Genomic DNA, 20,973 nt, shown 5'->3' on the forward strand with positions numbered 1-20,973 from the left:
TCAGCAACTAGCAGTGAAATCAGGCTGAATGAAATTTCATCCTGGATAAAATTTTATGTTCTTTTAATTTAGACTGAAATTAAATTTTCATCCCACTTTAGACTGCAGTGCAATTAATTTCTGGAGTAACAATCACCACATCACTTTCTCATTTCACTTTTTAAAGCATTAGTGCTTTGTAACACAAATAAGGGAGACCACATAACAGACATTTATAACAGATAATGAAGCCTTTTCTCCTCCAAAACACTTTGTTAAATTCAGTCCCATTAGCAATAATTCTTAGTTACCATTGCAGGCTGGTCAAAACCCTCTGTGAAATCAGTTGCTGCTGCTAATAACTTCTGACTGGACAAACGTCCATACCGTAATCACTATGACTTGGTAAATATGTTAGTTTTGACAGACTGAATGCACAGGATTAACTAGGATTTGATGCTAAATTATTCTTGTCATCACACATAAAGATCAGAACCTAAATCCAGTCATATTTACAGTCTGAAAAGAGGTTTTCCTTGATACTGGCATTAAGGATAGCATGCAAAATAGTTATGCATGATTTAAAGAAAAAACTCCTTTTTTGAGGCAGATGTTAATACTAACAGGGCCACAATGATAAACTTTATATACGGCATCACAGGTTTTTCTACACTGGAGCTTTAAATCAGTTTTTGCAGGATCGTAGTCAGTGAACGTCTGAGAGTTTATTTTACCTTATAACTGCCTTTAGTCCAACAAATTAAAATTAACCTGAATCTTAGAGCTTATGATTTTTATTAGGACGCATACTTACCTCTTCACAGTGGACATTTATACTCCGTGCAAGAAGAAATAAAGTACATTATCTACATCGGTACCCGCAAGGATTCCAGCCTTGTAAGATTTGCGTGAACAGCATGGATTTATATTGTATGGGAGCAAAACAGATGAAGGGGTATGCTGCATGGAGCTTCTATCACAGGACTGGCACTAAACTCTCCTTGAAGAAATGCACAATGTTTATGGCTACTTATAAATTCCATGTCTTTGAATTCTGGAACAACGTTGTAGAATTTATATTTATACCTGGAATATTGTGCATCCTCCTGAGTCTGTGCTCTACAACATAATCAGAATAACACAAGATCAATTGTCTTTGTGCCATGAAGCACTACATTATGCTATGATTCTCAATTTTTCTGCTGTGGAATGAAGCTATTTAAGACTGCATTTAATCATGCATAATGTATAAAAGGTATCTAATTTTGACTTAGCTCTGTATTTTTAGGTGTAATATTTCAGTTGCGTCATACCGAAAACTTGGATTTTGCATCCTATATCCCTTTAACATTGGGAATCCTCAGTGGGAACTGCTGGAATTTTATGATTTTGCAACTACATAAGATATTTCTGCTGTACCTGCCATGCACTCTAATGAGATACTAGCAGTAAAAACATATATGCCTACATTATTTACACAATAATGTTACATTAACATGTTTGGGAACATGTGATATAAAAGCCATTATTTTTTATTACTTTACTTTTTAAACATTTTAAAAGTATGCTCTATTTCTTTGTTGATATTGTAGTAATACCGTATTCTCTTCTGTGCCATCATTTGATTGTATCATCAGGGATCATGCTGAGAACTACATTTTTTCACCTGTTCCGCTCTAGTACTCCCATACATATGCAGAGTCTTGCAAAAGTCAGTCTGGGTTATACCTGCATAATAACAACTGACTTTCAAATTTATTCATTAGCAAATTAATCTTGAAATATATTCTAATAAACTCCTCTCTTTCTCCTTCAGTTCCCAGACCATAATAATCTTAATCTTTTTTAATAAAAAAGTGACTTGTTTCACTAAGACTTTTCAGACATGTGGTAGCACAACTGTTAAGGAATTGATGTTTAAAAATGTGTATCAATATACTCAGAGTACAACAACAAATTGAGATAACCCAGTTCTAGGCACAGAGAGTGGCTGGAACCATTCTCAAATTCATGATGACTTTCTTAGGGGATAGACTATTTATAAAAGCCAATCCTACCAAACTAAACCAAACCACTATACAAGCTTTTTGTATAAGAAATACTGAAAAATCCAAGTAGCTTCAACTACACTCGATTTGCTTAACTAGTTTCATTTTGATCATCATTTCTAGCATTCTGAAAGGATAGAAGCCTTCTTTTCACACCCTTACCTTCAAAATAAATACCTCATTTAAACACAAAACGTGCCTTGGGACCTTTTCATCCCTTTCATTGTTATTGACAGTCGTAAAGTTGCACTTGTCTTTATTTCTTCGTAGGAAAAGTACCTGTCTTGTGAACTTGTGCACTGAAAGCACCGTGCCTAAGTGCTTACAGCCATTGCTTCTTTAGCAAACAGTACACTTGGACAAAAAGTATCAAAAGAGAAATGAAAATTATTCCTGGAATTTCACCTCAGGGTAATCACAAAATAATCACTTTCTGTTTTCCTTATCTGTTCATAATGAACACAGAATTCTAGTAAGATATGTTATATTCATAAATATAATGTACATCTGAAAAATGAAAAAAGAAAGGCGACGCTGATTTCATTAGGTTTACAGTGGCAAAGATGAATAACTGGTTTAATAATAAGAGAATGGAAAAGGTACACCGTCATAGTTTTAAAACATCTACGGAGCAAGGCAGTGGATAAACAGATTGGAATGTAAGATGAAGCATCACATTGAGTAACCCAGCAGTGCAGACAAAGTAGACTTAATTATGCTTAAGAAAAAAATAGTTTAAAGGATTGAAGATAAACAGGGAAGAAAATCAACAAGTAGTCCAAAATTAAAACACCCAATAAAATACTAGAAAAGCAGAAATTCTTTAAAAAGTAGGAAGCATGTTGGCAGGGAAGCAGCCAGACCACAGAGGCTCAGGGAAGAAATTGGCAGGCAATATTGATATAGCACGGAACAAGTGAATTAACTACCTGAGAGCTCTACAAAAGCCACAAAAGAGTGATCAGGATTTTTTTTTTTTTCTTCTTTTGTTAATGAGAACATATGCTTCAAAAAAAAAAAAAAAGAGGGAAGAACCCAGGTAATCAAATAATTTCTGTGAAATTCCAAACCCAATTACAATAGCTGCAGGCTTAAGGAAGTCTATCAAAGCACTGATAATTCCTCTGGTGCAGACTGTCACACAGAATAGTTTAAAATAATTAACTCATCTCCATTCCTCCAGGTTCCCAACTACACATACCATCTCCTTAGTCATGAAAAATGGCAAACAATTTTGTGAAGTGTTTGTGTGATATATTGCATTATAGTAATCAGGAGAGAAGCGAAGTAATAAAATTTATTTCTACCAATTAGCCACGTCCTCAGTGGAGAACAGGGTACTGGGGAAATGTTCAAGACTGTCACCTGCAGCCAGGAACGGAATGTAAGATGCTGCCCGTATTCTCACAGAGATGTAGATCTGGTTGAGATAGGTGAACAATATTTTAAGTACAGTAAAAATATACCTTTTTATCTGCTCACATCCATCAACATTCATGGTAATATATGTAACAAGGGTGAGTTTCAATGCTCACAGAGGAAAAACCAAAAACCAAAGACCTCAGACTATTTTAAACCAAAGGCAGCGCTCTGTTTTTATGTTTATGTTTTTAATACTTGGGGGTTGTGTTGATCTAGTTCTGAGGAACTTTTGCTTCACTCTTGTCACACAACACCGAGTTTCTCCTGAACATTGCTTTGGGATTGCACAAAGAAACCCATCCAGTGTCGTCTGCGTGGTTCACTTCTCTCTCTGGGCAGAAAAGTAAAAGCTGAAGATTCAGCACGTGGTTGTGTCTGACACCATATCACACTGATCTGACCTCAGAAAACATGATGAACAGGGAGAAGACAAAAGACAGAAACATGCAGCATTTTGTAAAATAAAACATCAAACTTTTTAGTTAAAGATTATACCAGCTCCCAAAGAACTGTATTGTTAGGTCACCAAACTTCTTAGCCTTTCAAAAGCATAGCATTCATCTAATAACTTTTTAAGTTCAGCTCTTTGATATGTTTACAGAAGCACAGCAATGAGTCTAATGTTATCAGACCGTATAATGTCAGCACACGAGACATGAGAACGATAGCTCCAAGCCTCTCTCCAGAGGTAGTCAGCAGCGCATGCTGAAGAATTTAAGAAAGAAGAGAAAATCTTTTTTTCTTTTTTTTCTTTTTTTTTTTTTTTTTTAGTAAACCATTCTAGCTTATGGCAATCAGTGTTTTATGGCCTTCTTGATTTAAAGGTTGTCCATCAGGATATTAATTAGCCACCTATGGACTCATCTTTTATGAATTTATCCAATCCCTTATTGAACTTCAGTCAAAAACAAAGATCAAAAGGTTAGTGATTTAATTTCTAGATGATGAGCATGGAATTATCTAAAAGCAAAAGTAAATAACTATTTCCATTTCTATAATGATTCATAGTGACATTTAAATGAGAATTACTTAATTCACAAATCAAGGCAGCACTTCCTTTTTTATATGTCAAAAATATTGGCATTAAAATTAGGTAACTTCGCCTTCTTAGACCCATCTCAACAACAACAATGCAGTAATATTTTTAAAGTGTAAAAAAGTAAAACTTCATAAATATTCATAAATATAACACAATTAAGATAAATGCAAAATTAGTGACTCTAGAATTACTAATTTACTGGCACATTTACAAAGTGCTAAATTACCATCTCACCACAAGATATGGGAAATGAGTGATAAAAACATGATTTTCCTGACAAAACTCTGTTCAATATAATGAAAAATTAAAATATAAGCCAATCTCTTTTAATACAGGTTTTATTCTAGTCTGCTCAGTGTGTTAAGGAGGACAATATCCCCTCATCGTCCTAGTCCCAAAGAGTACCAAACCCAAAAACCCCACTGTTGAAACAAAGTGAGGCATAAACTAGCAAATAAAAAGGTTTACCAGCATTCTCTCTTAAAGTGTCCCCTGCCTGTGCCAAAGATTTACCAGTTAAAATGGTTTTAAATACTGTCTTATCCTTAGACATAAGAATTGGACAATTAATCTCAGACACCCCACAATTTTTTTCTGACATGGGTAGGAGGTTGTCCTGAATCCTTTCTGGGGCAGTTGTAGTGTATAGCCCATGCTATGATAGATCTGGGAAGGGTGATGTGAAGATACATCAAATCTAAGCGCAGTCTAAGCGCATTTTTCTGTGGCATAGCTTGCTCCTCCAATTCCAGCTTGTTTTTAAAACAAAGACTTACAGGTACAGAGCAGTTATTTCCTTTTTTCTTGCATATAATCTTTTTGTTGCATTTTTTCATTGCACTGAAATGACTCATCAGAAATAGAGGGAACGAGATTTTTCTATAATGTAGTATTGCTGTAGTGCTTTGTGCCACAATGATTGCTGTAATTTAACCTTCATAATAAAAAACAGATTCATCAATAAAACCTCAATTTATAGTATTAGTTTGGAAGTGTTTATTTCTTCCATGAAACACCTTTTTTGTTACGCTTTACTCAAATGGTTTGTCCTCCTGGAGTACTTGCACAGCATGGCCAGAAGCAATCATCCACGATACGCTGTGCTAGCTTAAAGGACAGAGAAATGCGTTTGATCCAAGAATACATAGCTGTATCTATTTATATGGACAGTGAAAAAAGTTAGAAAATGTTATCTATAATTTATTGTTTGCTCCCTTCAGTGTAACTACTTCTAAAACATATACCAAAGTTAATGTGGCATAATTACATGGTATTGAGATCAAGGTGATACCTGAAATAAATGACTACACTTGTTCTTACTATTGCTACAGCACCAAAGACAAAGCACCAAATGACACAACACCCCAGAGGCTTAGAAGTTTGAACACGAGCTACACAATATTCTCCCTTCCAACCGATCAACAGCAAGGCTATGTTTTTAGCATAGTTCTTTCCACGCCTCCTTGCACCCCTCAAGCTGGTTGATCTCCAGTGTCAAAGGCTGAAGTACTACCAGAATCGGAGCACTATCAGGTTCAGGCTTCAGTGGGTTCACGTTGTTCCTGGGATGTTGTCCTTCTGCCTCGCAAAAGCCTCAAATCTAACAATCGATCCATGCTGTGTGTGAGCCAGTTTGCCTTGTTCCCTCAAGTGAAAGTTCCAAATCTTGTTTCTTTTTTTCTGAAGCTCTAGAGATTCAGGTTACTAATTTGAAACATTTTTGATTAGACATCTACAGTTTGAGCTAAAGAGCCCAGCTTTCTGCAGCTAACATACATGAGAAACTGATTATCTACAAATGGGTTGGAGGACGAGATGCTCACCTGCAACAGTATGGCGTGCAACAGCAAAAAACATTTAGCACAGTAACACACAAGTATTTAGACAATTTCTCTCAACAGCTGTGCAGTAATCACAGAGCGTAAAAACATCCAAGCAAATAGGAAGATGGTTCAATATGGTTTTAAAGCCATCACTGCCACTCCAAGAAAAAAAGAAAAAAAAAAAGCAGTGACCAGCACAGGATCCAAATCATTCCTGTCCCTGTCTCCCTCCTGTGCTTTGCCGATACAAGTATTTTTCACCTCATGCAATGAAGAAAGTCTTAATTAATCTAAAGGAAAGCATGCCTGCCTCAGGTTTTTGGTTTGGGGTTTCCATCCTGGATAATTCTTCAGTCTTGTAATTCTCAGACTCTACCCTGCACAGGCAAACGTTTGCCACAGCACAGCGGGGGGAAAGGAAACGCAATGGAGAAAGGAGAGGAGCAAGCACCTGTGGAAGGTGATGAGGAGACTGTTTTTGAAGAGCCAGTGCCAATTTGCGAGCACATCAAAGTACAGGCTAACAAATGAAACCTGAGCCTTTTTCTTAAATTTCTTAAATTAAGATTAGTTTTAAACATTTGAAGTTCTAGTTACAGCATCAAGTCTGATGTTTTGTTACAGTTGCATTTCACACAGCTCAAAACCAGTTCAAAACAACGCTAGCTAAACGCTTCAGTTAACTCACTCTCAAAAAACCCCACTTTTTCCAGGAAAAAAAGAAACATCTCACCCACCTTTCAATCGGCTTTTGTCTCCCAGAATTGTTTCACATAGCGCTAGGCCAGTCACGATAATCCAGCACTCCTGATTTACTCAGGCAGAAATTGTGACCTCCTGAAACACAACACGGTGGTGAAGACCTTCTTCACCCCGACCCTCACTGGAAGCTGTTTAGAAAGCTTAGAGAGCCTTGGCGCTTAGAAAGCACACTGCTAGCATCCATTGGGTTTTCCCATCCTAAAGAAACTGTTCAACTGGGAGAAGTAACACGATGGGTTTATTATATAAATCTATTCAAATAAAAACATAAAAGTAACTGTAGTGTTCAGGGGAAATGAGATTAGGTAGAATAACTTTTGAACCAGTAAGCGTTAAAAACCCAAAAGGTGGAAGAGAAAGTAACCGTGCTGACCAGCGCTGTGTACACTTGGAATACATAATCAGTTGCTAGTGATGATATAACAAATGAACTAAGCTGAAAGTATTTTAGATTATACAGGCATCTTCCTACCTAATTACCCCGAAGTCAAATAAACTCAGAAAGGTGGGAGCGAAGAGGAGAAATGGGGTATTCCCTCGGTTATCGGAGAGGCCCTTCTCTCACAGTGGTGCTCCAGCGGCAGTTTAGTCTAAGCTAACGAACCCGACCTAACACAACACCCGCTGGAAGCTCTAGTACAAATAAGGAGCAGAGTGAAGGGTTAAAACTCTTTAAAAATACTAACAAATTCTCTTTACATCCCTTTTCATTGAAATGCTTCCGAGTGGTGCTTTCAGAGCTACCATGGAAGACATGCAGCAGTTTTAGGTGGATGCAAGATGTAAACTGCAAACCACCAAACTGTTTTCCCACCAGTTTATTTTTAGCTCGGCAGAGTCACCTTTTGGGCAAAGAGTTTGAAATCCAGCACTTGGGACCTGACGTACCTCCTGACCCAACTCCAGGGCGAGGCGGGACAATCGGTTAGCTGGGTTTGGGAGCAAGCGGCAAAGCACGAGCGGCTGCCGAGAGCAGCCATTACCCAAGGCACACCACAACGGGCCAAGGAGCACGCCGCAAAAACCTCGCGGAGTCAGGGCTACACCATTCTGTTCATTTCTCAAAATGAAGAATCACACAGAGGTGACCGTCTCTCTCCTACTCAAAATACTGATATATGACCACGCATCAACTCCCGCCAGCAAAGCTGCTGCCAGGCTCCTCCCTGCTCCTGCTCCTACCGTTCCCCCACGCTCCACGGCCCGGACAGTTTGGCATCATTCGGGCAATGAGAAAAGGAGGCAGCAGCTTGAAAACCCACTGTATGAAGGCAGGTTATGCCAAATTGAGCCTTCTCTTTAAGGCGATACCTTTTTTCATTATCTAAGCATTAAACTGAATGTAGGTAAGGTTTGGGAAAACAGGCTAGTGTTACATGAGCAGCAAGCAAGCTACAGTGCTTCAGGAGAATGAAACTCTCTTTTCAAGAGAGTATTTGAAGTAGTCAATTAATAATAAGTACCAATAAACACTCTAAAAGTGAGCTGACTCTGAACGTTTTTCATTAATTTTTCATGACATAAAAGTAGCAGTATTTATGAAATTTGAGAATCATTTTTATCATTCCAAAAATAGATTTTTATGATACGTATTTACATATCATATGAAATAAGGATTATAACTGAAAATTGAATGAGTGTCAGTTGTGCAAGTGAAGTTAAATTTTAATTATAATACATTACTATTTGAAGTGACTAGTTTAAAATCACACATTGAACAGCAAGTTGGGCAATATAATTATTTTTGTTAAAATAATTAAAGTTAATGTAAAACATAAAAATATGCTGATACCCTAAAATAGCAATAAGAAAGAAGGATACATGAGGCCAATTTGTCCTACTTCATTCTTCCAAAACTACTTTACTGTTTTCTTCCTGCTGTGCAGAAAGCTATTTTATGTTGTTGATGGTAGAGACAGAATGTTACATGCTTTTGCAATGAAGTCTAATACAAGAATTATCCTGTGAAGTGGCTGGCTTGATTTTTCTCTTTGCCTGTATTTTCAGATAAGTATTCTATATTTGAATGCACTATCTTTAAATACTTTTCACTTCTTTTCTCGGCACTGAAGATGAAAACATTATAATCATCTCCAGCAGAAAATGCTGTAGGTTTTTCTCTACAAATCTTTATTTTTCCCCCTTTTTTCTTAAGAGTACTTTTATTTTGTCTAAATTTGAATTTCCAAAGAAATTCACTAAACTTCCTAAGACTGGCTAGACTTTTTTTTTAAACATGCAAGCATGCCAGAGTTTTAAAGACATCCAAAATTCAAAGCATAGTCAATTTGCTGCCTTTTTTTTTTTTCTTCAAGATATTTCAAACTTTACAAGGACCATGAAAGGTCAAAATTTTCAGAGCCTTAAAAGCTTGCAGTTAGGAAAGAGTAGTTCCTAGATACTGTATATACCAGGTTATGTACATAAGTCCCTGGAAATCTTGACAAATACATATTCCCGAAACTCATAAACATGATCAACATGAACTACTGCTCCTTCCACACACACACACAAAAAATGTGCCCAGAAAGTTCATTTTCTGTATTAAAAATGACCTTTAATACATGTTAGTACTCAAAGACTGAAAACAGAAAATTCATTCTGAGCAGAGAAAAAAGGTTGATTTACAAAATTCTTTTGATCCAATTAAAATCTTTGCAATGAAGCCATTCCTGAACTGTTAAAAAATAAATGATAAAGCAGCATATGAAACTCATTGAAGCTTTTGCCAGTTTTCTTTTTATTCCGTGGAAGTTAAACACTGAGAAACTCGGTGCATGAGAAAACACAACTGAGTGTTTCAGGTTTTGCCTCCCTCCCGCCCACCTATTTAAAGAACAAGCTTTCTGTAGACTCAGCTAACCTGGATTTTAGGACATATAAGAGTTAGATAAAGATTTAATCAATGCACTTGGGCTCCCTGCTATGAGGCGAAGAGATCTATGCACAAAATTCTTAACTTCCATTAAACCATCTATTCCATTACACAGGTAGCACAGGTATGAGACAAACCGATCATAGCTTTTCCCTTAATTTCTTTTGTTCGCCAGCAACATGCCTGAGGACGGTCTGAGCACTCATACTGCCGCTATGCGACGGCAAGCAAAGCTAAGGATAAGAGAAGCCTACCCATGTGCTAGTAAAAAGAAACTTTTTTTTTTTCCCCCTTTCAGAATTCATAGCAGTATCTGTTTAAATATACACACATTTCTTGGGAAACTCAAAGAACTGAAAAGCAAAAAAGCAATGCAAGATCTAGCCGATTTGCACTAGAACAGGTTTGGGTAATGCTTCATTTGTTGAAGATCCTAACTTTCACATATTTGGCAAAAGCAACCCTTAAATCCCATGGAAATAAACAAGAAAAATATTTCCTGTGCTTTTAACTATTCTTCAAACTATGACTGTCAAGGTTACAAATTATGCTACTGAAGAATACTCCACTGACTGTCAGGGGATTACCAACCACCTTTTCATTTTCCAGTAGTCTAATTTGCCAAAAAGTAAATAAAGCTCTTAATGCTTTTAGAACAGAAATTCACCGCCTACACATGGAGACCAGTAGAACTGCAAGCAAAATTCAAATGATACCAAAACTAACCAGCAACAATTACAATTAAAATACTAAAAGTGAAAACAAAAATATTGCTGAAAACCTTTAATTTGTTGGCAGTAATTAACACAATTGTAGCCATCTCTCCTTTATTCATTATGTCTTATTCTGTCATTTAGAAGTATTTCTAGTGACACCGGGTTGTTTCACCATAATTTCTTTCCACCCACAACCGTTTATAATTTTTTCCTCCAGTAATTTTATAAACTTAATGGTTTGGTGCTTTTTTTTTTTTCCCCCATTTCCATCCACTGACAAAAAACAACCTGTCTTACTATATTAAAAAAAAAAAAAATCAAGGGTCAGAATAGCACCCATTGAGCAGTAAAATTTTAAAGAGTGCATGTTGATATTCATTTTCCTTCTTTCTAATTCTGCAGATGCAAATTAGCTCAATGAGGGAACAGCGTGGACAGTGAAATCTTGTTTATTATACATTTAGAAATAGTGAGCCTAGCAAAGTAATAAGTTTTGACATTTAAAGACCTTTCTATCTTCTATTATATGAATATGAAATGTGAATGTTTATTTGCTTCTCTTCTCAAAAATGCCACTCTCAAGCTAGTCTTGATCAAAGTGATAGAAAATCTGAATAAAAATACAGTGTAATAAAATACACAGTGGGCATTGAAGACAGTGTACATTTTAAAACAGTCTCAAATAAACTCCGTTCAAAATTCACCTGGAGTATTCCTCACTAATGCCTCAATTTTTTGTTAGGTGCTGTGGGAAGCCACTATTTTTAAGCTTCCAAGTTAACAAAGTACAATCTAAACACTAAACACCACCATGCCAAAATGTTCTGTCATCAGTAAATGCTCTTACTTGGCATAATGACATAGCAGTGACAATCTCAACTTCCCTGATTTAATAGGTTTTACAAAAATTCTCCAGTATGCAGGGATGTAAACTGGACATTACATTGCAGCAATTCTTAATTCACAGATTATAGATGAAGAAATAAAAGGTAGAGAATTATCAAGATGGCTGTTATTTTAAAATCCCATTTAAAAGCACAGCAGAAGGAATATCATACACATCATTTTATACATAATGATGTTTGCATAAGAGATACCTGGCTGTAAGAAAAAGAATACACCATGGACCTAGGACACTGGCAACGTTTTGTAGTATGTTTGATGCATTTGGTCTTTGCTATAAAAGTAAGATAATGATACTGCTGGGAAATGTTCTGAGCTGTAAGATGCACAAAAGATCCAAAGCTTTGCAGGACCTATGAATGTCTAGACAACAAGAATATGGTGACCCCTGATCAGCTAATAACCTACTTAGATAACCCTGCAGACTACTACTTGCACTTAAGAGTTAAATGCCTTCAATATAATATGTGTTAAATAGATGAGTACGTTATATTGAAAGTACAAGCCAGACTTCATTTAAATTTAACTGAGTAAAAACATTATTTTATGTAATTCAACAGATATACTCCCCCTATATTCAGAAGTACATCTGCTTTGGTCACAGACACACACAAGACCAAAAAACAGCTCAATGGCACTAAGAACATAGACCTACTACTGCACAGAAAGGAGCATTTCTTTGGTTTTTTGATGGTTTTGTTTTTAATCCTTCATCGGGTTCCCATTTTCCGTATAACATCTTATCGCAATATTTTTTTGTCTCTATCCCTCATCCATTAAATAAACCTCCCATCAATTATTCAGGTCCCTTCTATGTCACCTCTAATGCCCTTTCACTGCGCTACATTCTCCAGTCTTTTCTTACGACTGAGTTCTTTCTGCCTTTCCTCGGCGAGGATACAGACTCTCTTCCCTGTAACCATTCCCCAATTCTGATGACACTTGAAGGGATTTAACCACTGGCAAAAGTGACGATAGGTTCAAATGTAAGGGGCAGCGGGAAGGAAAGCAGTCAATAACCTCAACCAAAAAACATGACAAAAATTACCCACTCTGAGAAGCCCCCAAAAGATTATATAAAAACTTATCAATGAGAACATGTGAAATAATGACACCTTTCTAAAACTTCAGGTTTATTCAGTTTGCTGTGATTATACTTTTGTATGAGTTCAGTGACATCAGCTGGAAGCAGCAATCCTGAAGCAAATAACTGAAATTACTCCTGGAAGGGAAAGGTATTTAACAGTGGGCAAGAAATCAATCCTCTTAAGCATCTACTTTCAAAATCCAGTTCTAAACGCCACCGACAACCAACAAGAAAACAAAAACTACCTTCTGTACCCTGTCTCATCAAATGGGGAAGAACTTACCATTAAATTACACACCAAAAATAAGTTAAATGCCAAATACATCCAAGCAAACAGTAAAGTACTACTTTGTAAATAAAAGCTACGTTCATTGACTACAATATTCAGTACGAATTCTTTACCGAGCTTTCATAAATAAGTCCATTCAAGAGCACTGCAAGATATTCCTATGGAAAAAGAAACGTCCTCTGTTTGGGACCTTTCACGCTCAGCTTTGGATTACTTGCCCTGATCTCTTTGTTCATCCAAACAAGTTCATTTTGCGCTCACCAACATACCATTTATTTTCAATAAAAATTAATTTATTGATCAGGACACCAGTTTACCAGTGTTTGTTTGGAAATATGTGGATGAAGTAGATGTAGTTTAGTACTTTGCTTACATCTATATCTACATACACATGCAAAAAAGTCAATAGTAAATTGCATCTGTTGATACTACGTACATATACCTCAATGCGCATGTGTGTAAAGATATGTACCCATATGCATATACCTCCACATACTAAAGTGTACAAACACAGACATATATGAATAAGCACAAACATTTCAAACACATATATTACGCTAACTGTGCATAAACAATATCGTCCAAATAGAATCTGAAAGCAGTTTGAAGTCTGGTGGAAAAATCGTTGGTGGAAAAAAATCCATTTCTCTTCACTGCAAATGTTTGTTAAATGTAAATGCTGATATTCTACTCCTCAGAAGAACATTTTTCTGCATGTGGAATTTCATGATAAAAAGCTTTAAAGTCCCAGGTTTCTCTAGATAAACCCCACTGGGTTACTGATGCATGAATGCACCAAAATTGAATTACTGTACAACAGCAATTACTTTTCACAGTACAGTTATAATGAGAATCAGCTTAGCAATGAACACCAGGTAGCTACAGTAGGAAAAGTTAATAAAAAGAAATTTCTTCTATTTGCATTTTCCACTGCAGCAATGGTAGTTGCCTTAAAGAAAAATAATCCTTAACACTTGATTTGTCATCTTACAAGTAAATCAACAATTGTTTTTACAGGATTCTCTTTGCTTGCAAAGAAACACTTATGAAAATAGAAATTTAACTGCATAGCTGAAGTTTTACTAATAGCTTTTTGAATATTCCCTAATAATTTCTCTTTTGTTTTTCTTTCTTTTTCACTTTCCTCTATCTTCCTTTTATTTTTTCCTATTACAACCATTAACTAGGAAAAGTAAAAGCACCAAATGAATAGTTTTAATTCCATCTCTTTTTCACTATCAAATTTGTTGCAGTAGTCATTTGTTACTGAGCGTTATGTGATCGTGCTCTATTCTCTTCAGTTTCAAATGACTGGAGTTACAAAGTATCATAAAACCTTCTAAAAAAATTAAAAGAAAAAAAAATCACAGCTAACTTTAAATTGAGACCGATCAAGCACATTTCCTATGAGTGAAATCACTAAAAGTCCAGGAAAAGCAACTGAAGCAATACCACAAGTGACAGCAGACTGTGCAAGGCTCTCAAAGGGATTATTTGGGGTTTTGGGGCTTGGCTGGAAAATAAAACCCACTGCTGAACAACGCAGGAAACATTTCCACTCATCCCACTTTATGGGCAGTAAGGTTTTTCCCAACTCGAATGTCATAGTCAAAGGTAAGTGGATATATCTACACTCATCAGACCTAGAAACAAAGCATCAGCGACACTGAATCGAAACCACTCTTCAGTGGTTTTATTTTGAAATGTTTGTGACATTTAAGTTAAAATCTGAAGTTGCCTCACTGAAATTCAATCAAGTAGGACAGTATTAGGAAGGAAATGGTTAACAGGAATATCCTGAACTGAGGAGGAGCTAAAAAGTTGCTTGCAAGTGTTCCCATCAGTAAGTAGATGACAAAACGTTATAATTGGTTTAGCACTTTCATTTTTACATTTATTTTATGTATCTGACAGCACAAAAATAGGACATTCTGTGATAGGATAATTGCATATTGAAGGGTAATTCAAACAGGGGATGAATATGATAAAAAACACACTGAACCAACTAATCACTAGGAAAAGCGATGAGACAGAAAGATAAAAATTCAACCAGAATATGAAGGGAGAGGAGAGAGAAGAGAGTTCAAATATGATTAGTAGCTTCAAACAAGTTAATGTGTTTGAAAGCATAAAGCAAAACAAAAAAACCCAAAGGCCTTTTCAAGCCATCCTATTACTGTATTTCCAGGTCTTTCTTCTTGGCCTTTTCTACAAATTAAACATTTTATATACTATGTCTTTCTGAACAGTTGTCACAGGTTGCTACATCTGCTAGAACCTGAAAAAGTACGTTGGTTAAAATATTTTATTTAAAACCATAGATTTTAATGTCTACTTGAAGCTAATTCAATGAGCGGTGTAGGGTAACATTGGAAGACATTTTCAGAGCACTTGATTTGAACCCTTGCAATGGTCCCCCCATTATTTGTAGGGCTGAGAGACATTTTGTAAGGTATTCTGCATTTAGTACTTACCCTATATTGCTCCCAGTGCACCTAAAATATCACTCTGAATTCTAGGTTTCAGTGCTCCGCGAACAAGTCTCCATCAAAAGCATATGTCAAAATTGTATTACTTTAGAGGCAAGGTGATGCAGTGTTCCTTTGTCTCAGCATGGAGCAGAGGTCTTGGGTCCATATGAGCTTTGTAATTCCTATCTCACCTCTCCAGATACGAGGAGAAAAGTAGCTATGATGTACCAAAGATGGAACTTGGGCAAAGCCTGCACTGTACCAAAGGATTTTGTACTTATCAGGTTAAAATACTAAGCACTACTTGCTACCAGAACATACAAGGTCACTCACTACATTTCCAGCAACCAAAATGGGCCACATTATGTATGTAATTAGGCAAAAATTAATAACATTACTGGAAGGTACACTAAACTGATCATTTTTTAACAGAAGTGACTCTGTCCAAACCAGGCTTCTAGTTTCCTTTCCAAAGATGCAAATGTTCTGAAGAAGGCTCTGGTTTTCAGTCAGTTTTTTCCAGCACCAAAACCCTTTCACGCGTTACTATACACATAGTTTAACTTCACAGAATTTGGGCTTATTTTCACTCAGAGCATGGTGGCCTATATTGCTCCTGTATTTTTTTTTTTAACTCCTTAGACAAAAACACCATCTTGTATGCAGAGGCCAAACCAGTTCTAAATACTCACAAACATTACAAAATATTCACTACAAAGCTCTGAGACAAACTGCTCTTCCCAAAAACACTCCACACCAATGGAATAGAGCTCTACTTTCCTTGTGTGCAGCTTGCTGGTCTCTTCTCGCTCTAAACGAGTGCTGCTCCAAGAATGTTTTTTTCCACATTGTTATGATCTCAGGGCAGCAAGTTTTCTCCGCTAAGGAACAAGGAAAACCACGCCCCTGCCCTGAATCAATATCCTTGCACACTTCTGGAAGCGGTTCCAGACATCTTAAAGTGCAGTTTTTCTCTGAAAAACAGACTGTAAAAATAGCATTGCGGGGTTCCATGTTTATTGTCTTTCTCTGCTTCCCTGCCAAGTGTGCTCAGTTTACAAGATGAAATACATTTTACTTTGTTGCCAGCCCAGAAAATTCAACCTCTAAAATGTAGCCAAATACTTTCCTCCCTCTTGCACCATAACAAAAAAAATAAAAGGCTGAAGGCAAAATTGTGTTTACAGTCACACAAATGGAATCCCTGTCTTGGGTGACACCTTAAGCTCCACAGTTGAGACACAAAGACCTTCAACTCAACTGAGCAGACAAATCTGGCCAAAAGAGTAGCTGGTGGTAAACAGCATCACCATAAAGTACTGTTAGTCTGCTGATAGAGGTGATGTAACAGGAACTACTGCTACAGGCAGTCACCTAAATTTCTAGCAAAGAATAATGCAACATGAAAACTGCAACAGGAGGACCTGTTATTCTTTAGGACATGCATGTTACGACAAAATCTTATTCAATATAGTAAAACACAGAAATCAGAGCTACTTTTTTATGGTATATCTAGTCTAATAGGATGCCAAAGCTACTACAAAAGACAAATCAGAATGGAAATCAAAAAAACCAAAACAATCCAACCCCAAAACCTACAGATGTACAAAAAGCTCAATGTAGTTACTTAATGATCATTAATAAGTTGCTTTTAGAGTGATGTAGCACCACAATTAAAGGAATTTTGGATTTAGTCCCACCATTTGAGGTATCTGCATCTTCTAGGTTTGAACTAAAGGACAGTTATCGAACTCATAAGATTCTATTTTTATAATAGTGAGCAGTGAAATAAAGTTGCTTTGGCTTGATATTTTGAAGCCTAACATTTTAATGCACAACGACCACAGAATCACAGAATCATTAAGGTTGGAAAAGATCTTTAAGATCATCAAGTCCATCCATCAATCCAACACCACCATGCCCACTAAACCATGTCCCACAGTGCCACATCCGCACATCTTTTGAACACTTCCAGTGATGGTGACTCCACCACCTCCCTGGGCAGCCTGTTCCAATGCCTGACCACTCTCTTAGTAAAGAAATTTTTCCTAAAGTCCAGTCTAAACCTCCCCTGGTGCAACTTGAGGCCATTTCTTCTCATCCTATCACTAGTTACTTGGGAGAAGAGGCCAACATCCTCCTCACCACAACCCCCTTTCAGGTAATTGTAGAGAGAGATAAGGTCTCCCCTCAGCCTCCTCTTCTCCAGACTGAAGAACTCCAGTTCCCTCAGCTGCTCCCCATAAAACTTGTGCTCCAGAGCCCTCACCAGCTTCGTTGCCCTTCTCTGGACATGCTCCAGCACCTCAGCATCCTTCTTGTAGTGAGGGGCCCAAAACTGAACACAGGATTCAAGCTGCGGCCTCACCAGTACCAAGTACAGGGGCACAATCACTTCCCTACTCCTGCTGGCCACACTATTTCTGATGCAGGCCAGGACGCTGTTGGCCTTCTTGGCCACCTTGGCCACTCATATTCAGCCGGCTTTCAACCAGCACCCCAGGTCCTTTTCCACCAGGCAGCTCTCCAGCCACTCCTCCCCAAGCCTGTAGCGTTGCATGGGGCTGTTGTGACCAAAGCACAGGATACATAGCTATGTGTTACTGAACGCAAGTGATACCTTACAAACTCGTATGGGAAACTGGTAGTCCAAACCTAGTTACACTCTCTTGCATTTATCTATTGATGGCATAAATAATTTATATCTATAGTCTTGAACATTGATCCTAAAATACTTATGAACGCTTTAGCATTTCCACTTCAGCACCTTCAATTGCTACTACAGCCCTCAGAGCAGACCCTACATTATATACTTAGTTTTACATCATGGAATGAAATAGCAGATTGATCTGCTGCTTACCCGTACAGCTTCAGACTTTTTATGAAACATTTCTTCCATATTCTTTGCTAACTTTTTCACAAGCTGAAGGCCATCGATTTCTTCTATTGCAACATCCTTCTCATATTCTTTGTATTTCTGGAAGGAGAAAAAAAAATTAAGGAAAAGTTATTCATAGTGAACCAACTGAAATTTTGACAACTAAATTATTAGTTTCATATAACACTTTTGCTGGCATTCTTCATTTATTTGATGTTTATTTGTGTGACAGAAGGCTGCTTTGTGCCAAGATGCTGTCACAGGGATCGAACAACTGGGTTAGAACCAGAACTCTGTTAAGAAAATATAACAGAAATATGTATCTCCTGCACTGTAGGAAAGCAATAATTTCCCTTCACAACATTTGAATTACCCCTCCCTGCAGCTGAACAGTGGCCAAAAAAAAGTAGTAAAAAATCCTCATATCCCATCCAAAAAAATCATTTAAAACCAGTGATATGCTTGGCAATCCACTGCGCCTTAAACTAGAATCCTCCTCCTTCTCCTCCTCAGCTGAACTTGTAGATGTCTATTTCATGAGCTTTACACAATACTTACATTATGAATACTTATACTAGAAGCTTATCTAGACTTTCTTAACTTTTCGTGCAAAGAAAACCCTAAATAAACCACATAAACATGAGTCTTTATCCAAATGCAAGTCTAAAAATATTCTTTATACAATACAGATGAGCGTTAGCTTATGGTCTCTTTCCACAGTGTGAATAACTCTCAGACTAAGTACTAAAGATGTATTCAAAACAATTTCTATGTTCTGTTTTCTGCATATCAACATTTTTTCTTTATCAGTGTTTACAATGAAGCTTGTAAGAATATAATATACAAAAAAAAGCATAATATTCTTTGGAGTCAATCTTCAAAACATTTAGTGCTGAAGACATTCCTCTTTCCCATGTCATTCCACTATAGCCTATACTCTAAGGAGTGATGGCTTTCAGTCTACTTATTGCTTGCTTATCTCTATTTAAAACATGTATGAGTTGTGATTAACTAATCATTGCCCGTTACCAAACCCTTAACCTGTTCACGTAACTGCACCTCCATGATATTGCAAGGACGATGAAAAGTATGCCTGTCTTCTGCCAGCTTTAGCCCTGTGTGCCAAAAATATCTTCCAAACCTCTAAAGCAGACTTAGCGCAAACCACAGCACGATAGTTGAGTCTATAAAATGAGCTGGTATTATTAAAAAGATTTATGAGTAAAACTTGCCTATAGAATTACAGTTAGCTCCAAACCTTACGTAACTCCAGAGAGAGAAGAGAGAATAACAGCATCAAAGAGAGCAGCTCAAAGCACCTGGGTGAACACTAAAATGACCAAAATGGTGAACAAGTCAGGACCACTCTTGTCCTGCCTGGTGATGGAAGGGAGTACTCTATCGTAAGTGACTACCTGTGCATCGTGTACCCATTTCTTCTGACAAAACTAATTTTCAAGGCAAAGTGACACTTCGGACTTGCTCTAGTTTTCTCTGTAATCTTTATTTTTCTCTGTAAAAACCTGAGCAAATGTTTTCATAGCCAAATAATATTTGATAAAACAGCATTTGCAGACAATTTCATAATATATAAAGTTGCCAGTAAATATGTAGGTAATTTTCCTATTTCAGTAATAATTTCAATTTTTTCCACACTATCTCCAGTTATGAGTCCCTATCCTAGCTGAGATTTTAATATTAGTCCAAGTAATCTAAGAAACCTCAAGTGGACCACCTACATTTTGCTCCCTAGAGGCAGGAGGGGAGATTCGGGGTTTTTTTTCCCCTTTTCTCGGTCTGCATTTAGATGTCATAAGAAGAATTCTTATTTCAACTGCAAGTCCATTTATGCCATTACTAAACTCACTACTCTTGACCCTGAAAAAATTAATTTAGGATAGCACAGTGACTTGTCTAAAATAGAAAAATATTGGGTTTTTACTTACTGGAGAAAATACAAGAACACAGTAGACAGAGAGGTAAATGTTATTGTAGCAGATACTAACTGTGATAAAATGTAGTAAATTAAAAGTAAATTGAAAACATTCCCAGTTAATTAATGATGTCAAAGTCTGTTCACATCCCACAGGATTTGAAGCTTTGGAGAATTTAAAACAAATGAAAGAAAATGCAGTGTCATGAACAACCACCGTATTTATTATGTCAATAGATCAAGTACAAATTTGAATCACGTATTTCAAGCTGCACAGATCATGTTCAACATATCAAGTTCTGATAAAAATGGTTTCCTTCAGATTTGACCTTTGAGTTCTTAGAAAGTATTCTAAAATGCATCACTTCATAAGACTGTTTTCAGGTCATCAGATTTATTGATTTAAGCTTTGCCATCAAGTGAAGAAAACCAGAAGGTTATTCACTGCATTTGGCTGAAAACTGAATGGTGCAGTTGAAGTCAACAAATTTTCTAAGCACAGAAAATCATACCATATAGTCTGTTAAGCTACTGTGAGAACACATTGAAAAGCCACCCTTCTCAATTTTGAGAAACTGGTGTTTTTGAAAATTAATAACTTGCACTCAAAATAGATGGGAACGATTTAACAACTGATAATTTATGATTTTATAATTATGCTAGTTAGCAATACGCACATTCATTTTTTCCTCATTTAAATGCCAAAGTTCCAACGTAAAAAAAATTGGAGGAAACAGAAGATACCATT

The 20,973-nt window shown here is 36.7% G+C and overlaps 1 protein-coding gene across 1 annotated transcript in view; it reads right to left on the reverse strand.

The window, feature by feature from the left end:
* The window catches only part of CACNA2D3 (calcium voltage-gated channel auxiliary subunit alpha2delta 3), a gene marked incomplete at its 5' end in the record, with an annotated part of 467,841 nt that overhangs the window by 351,217 nt on the left and 95,651 nt on the right, over positions 1–20,973 (reverse strand). The window contains one exon of the mRNA XM_082004801.1: positions 18,275–18,391. Coding sequence (XP_081860927.1) covers positions 18,275–18,391 — 117 coding nt within the window. The remainder of the gene's footprint in view (positions 1–18,274; positions 18,392–20,973) is intronic.

Source organism: Phaethon aethereus (genome assembly GCF_964289735.1).
Source record: "Phaethon aethereus genome assembly, chromosome: 11".
In the NCBI taxonomy this organism is placed as follows: Eukaryota; Metazoa; Chordata; class Aves; order Phaethontiformes; family Phaethontidae; genus Phaethon; species Phaethon aethereus.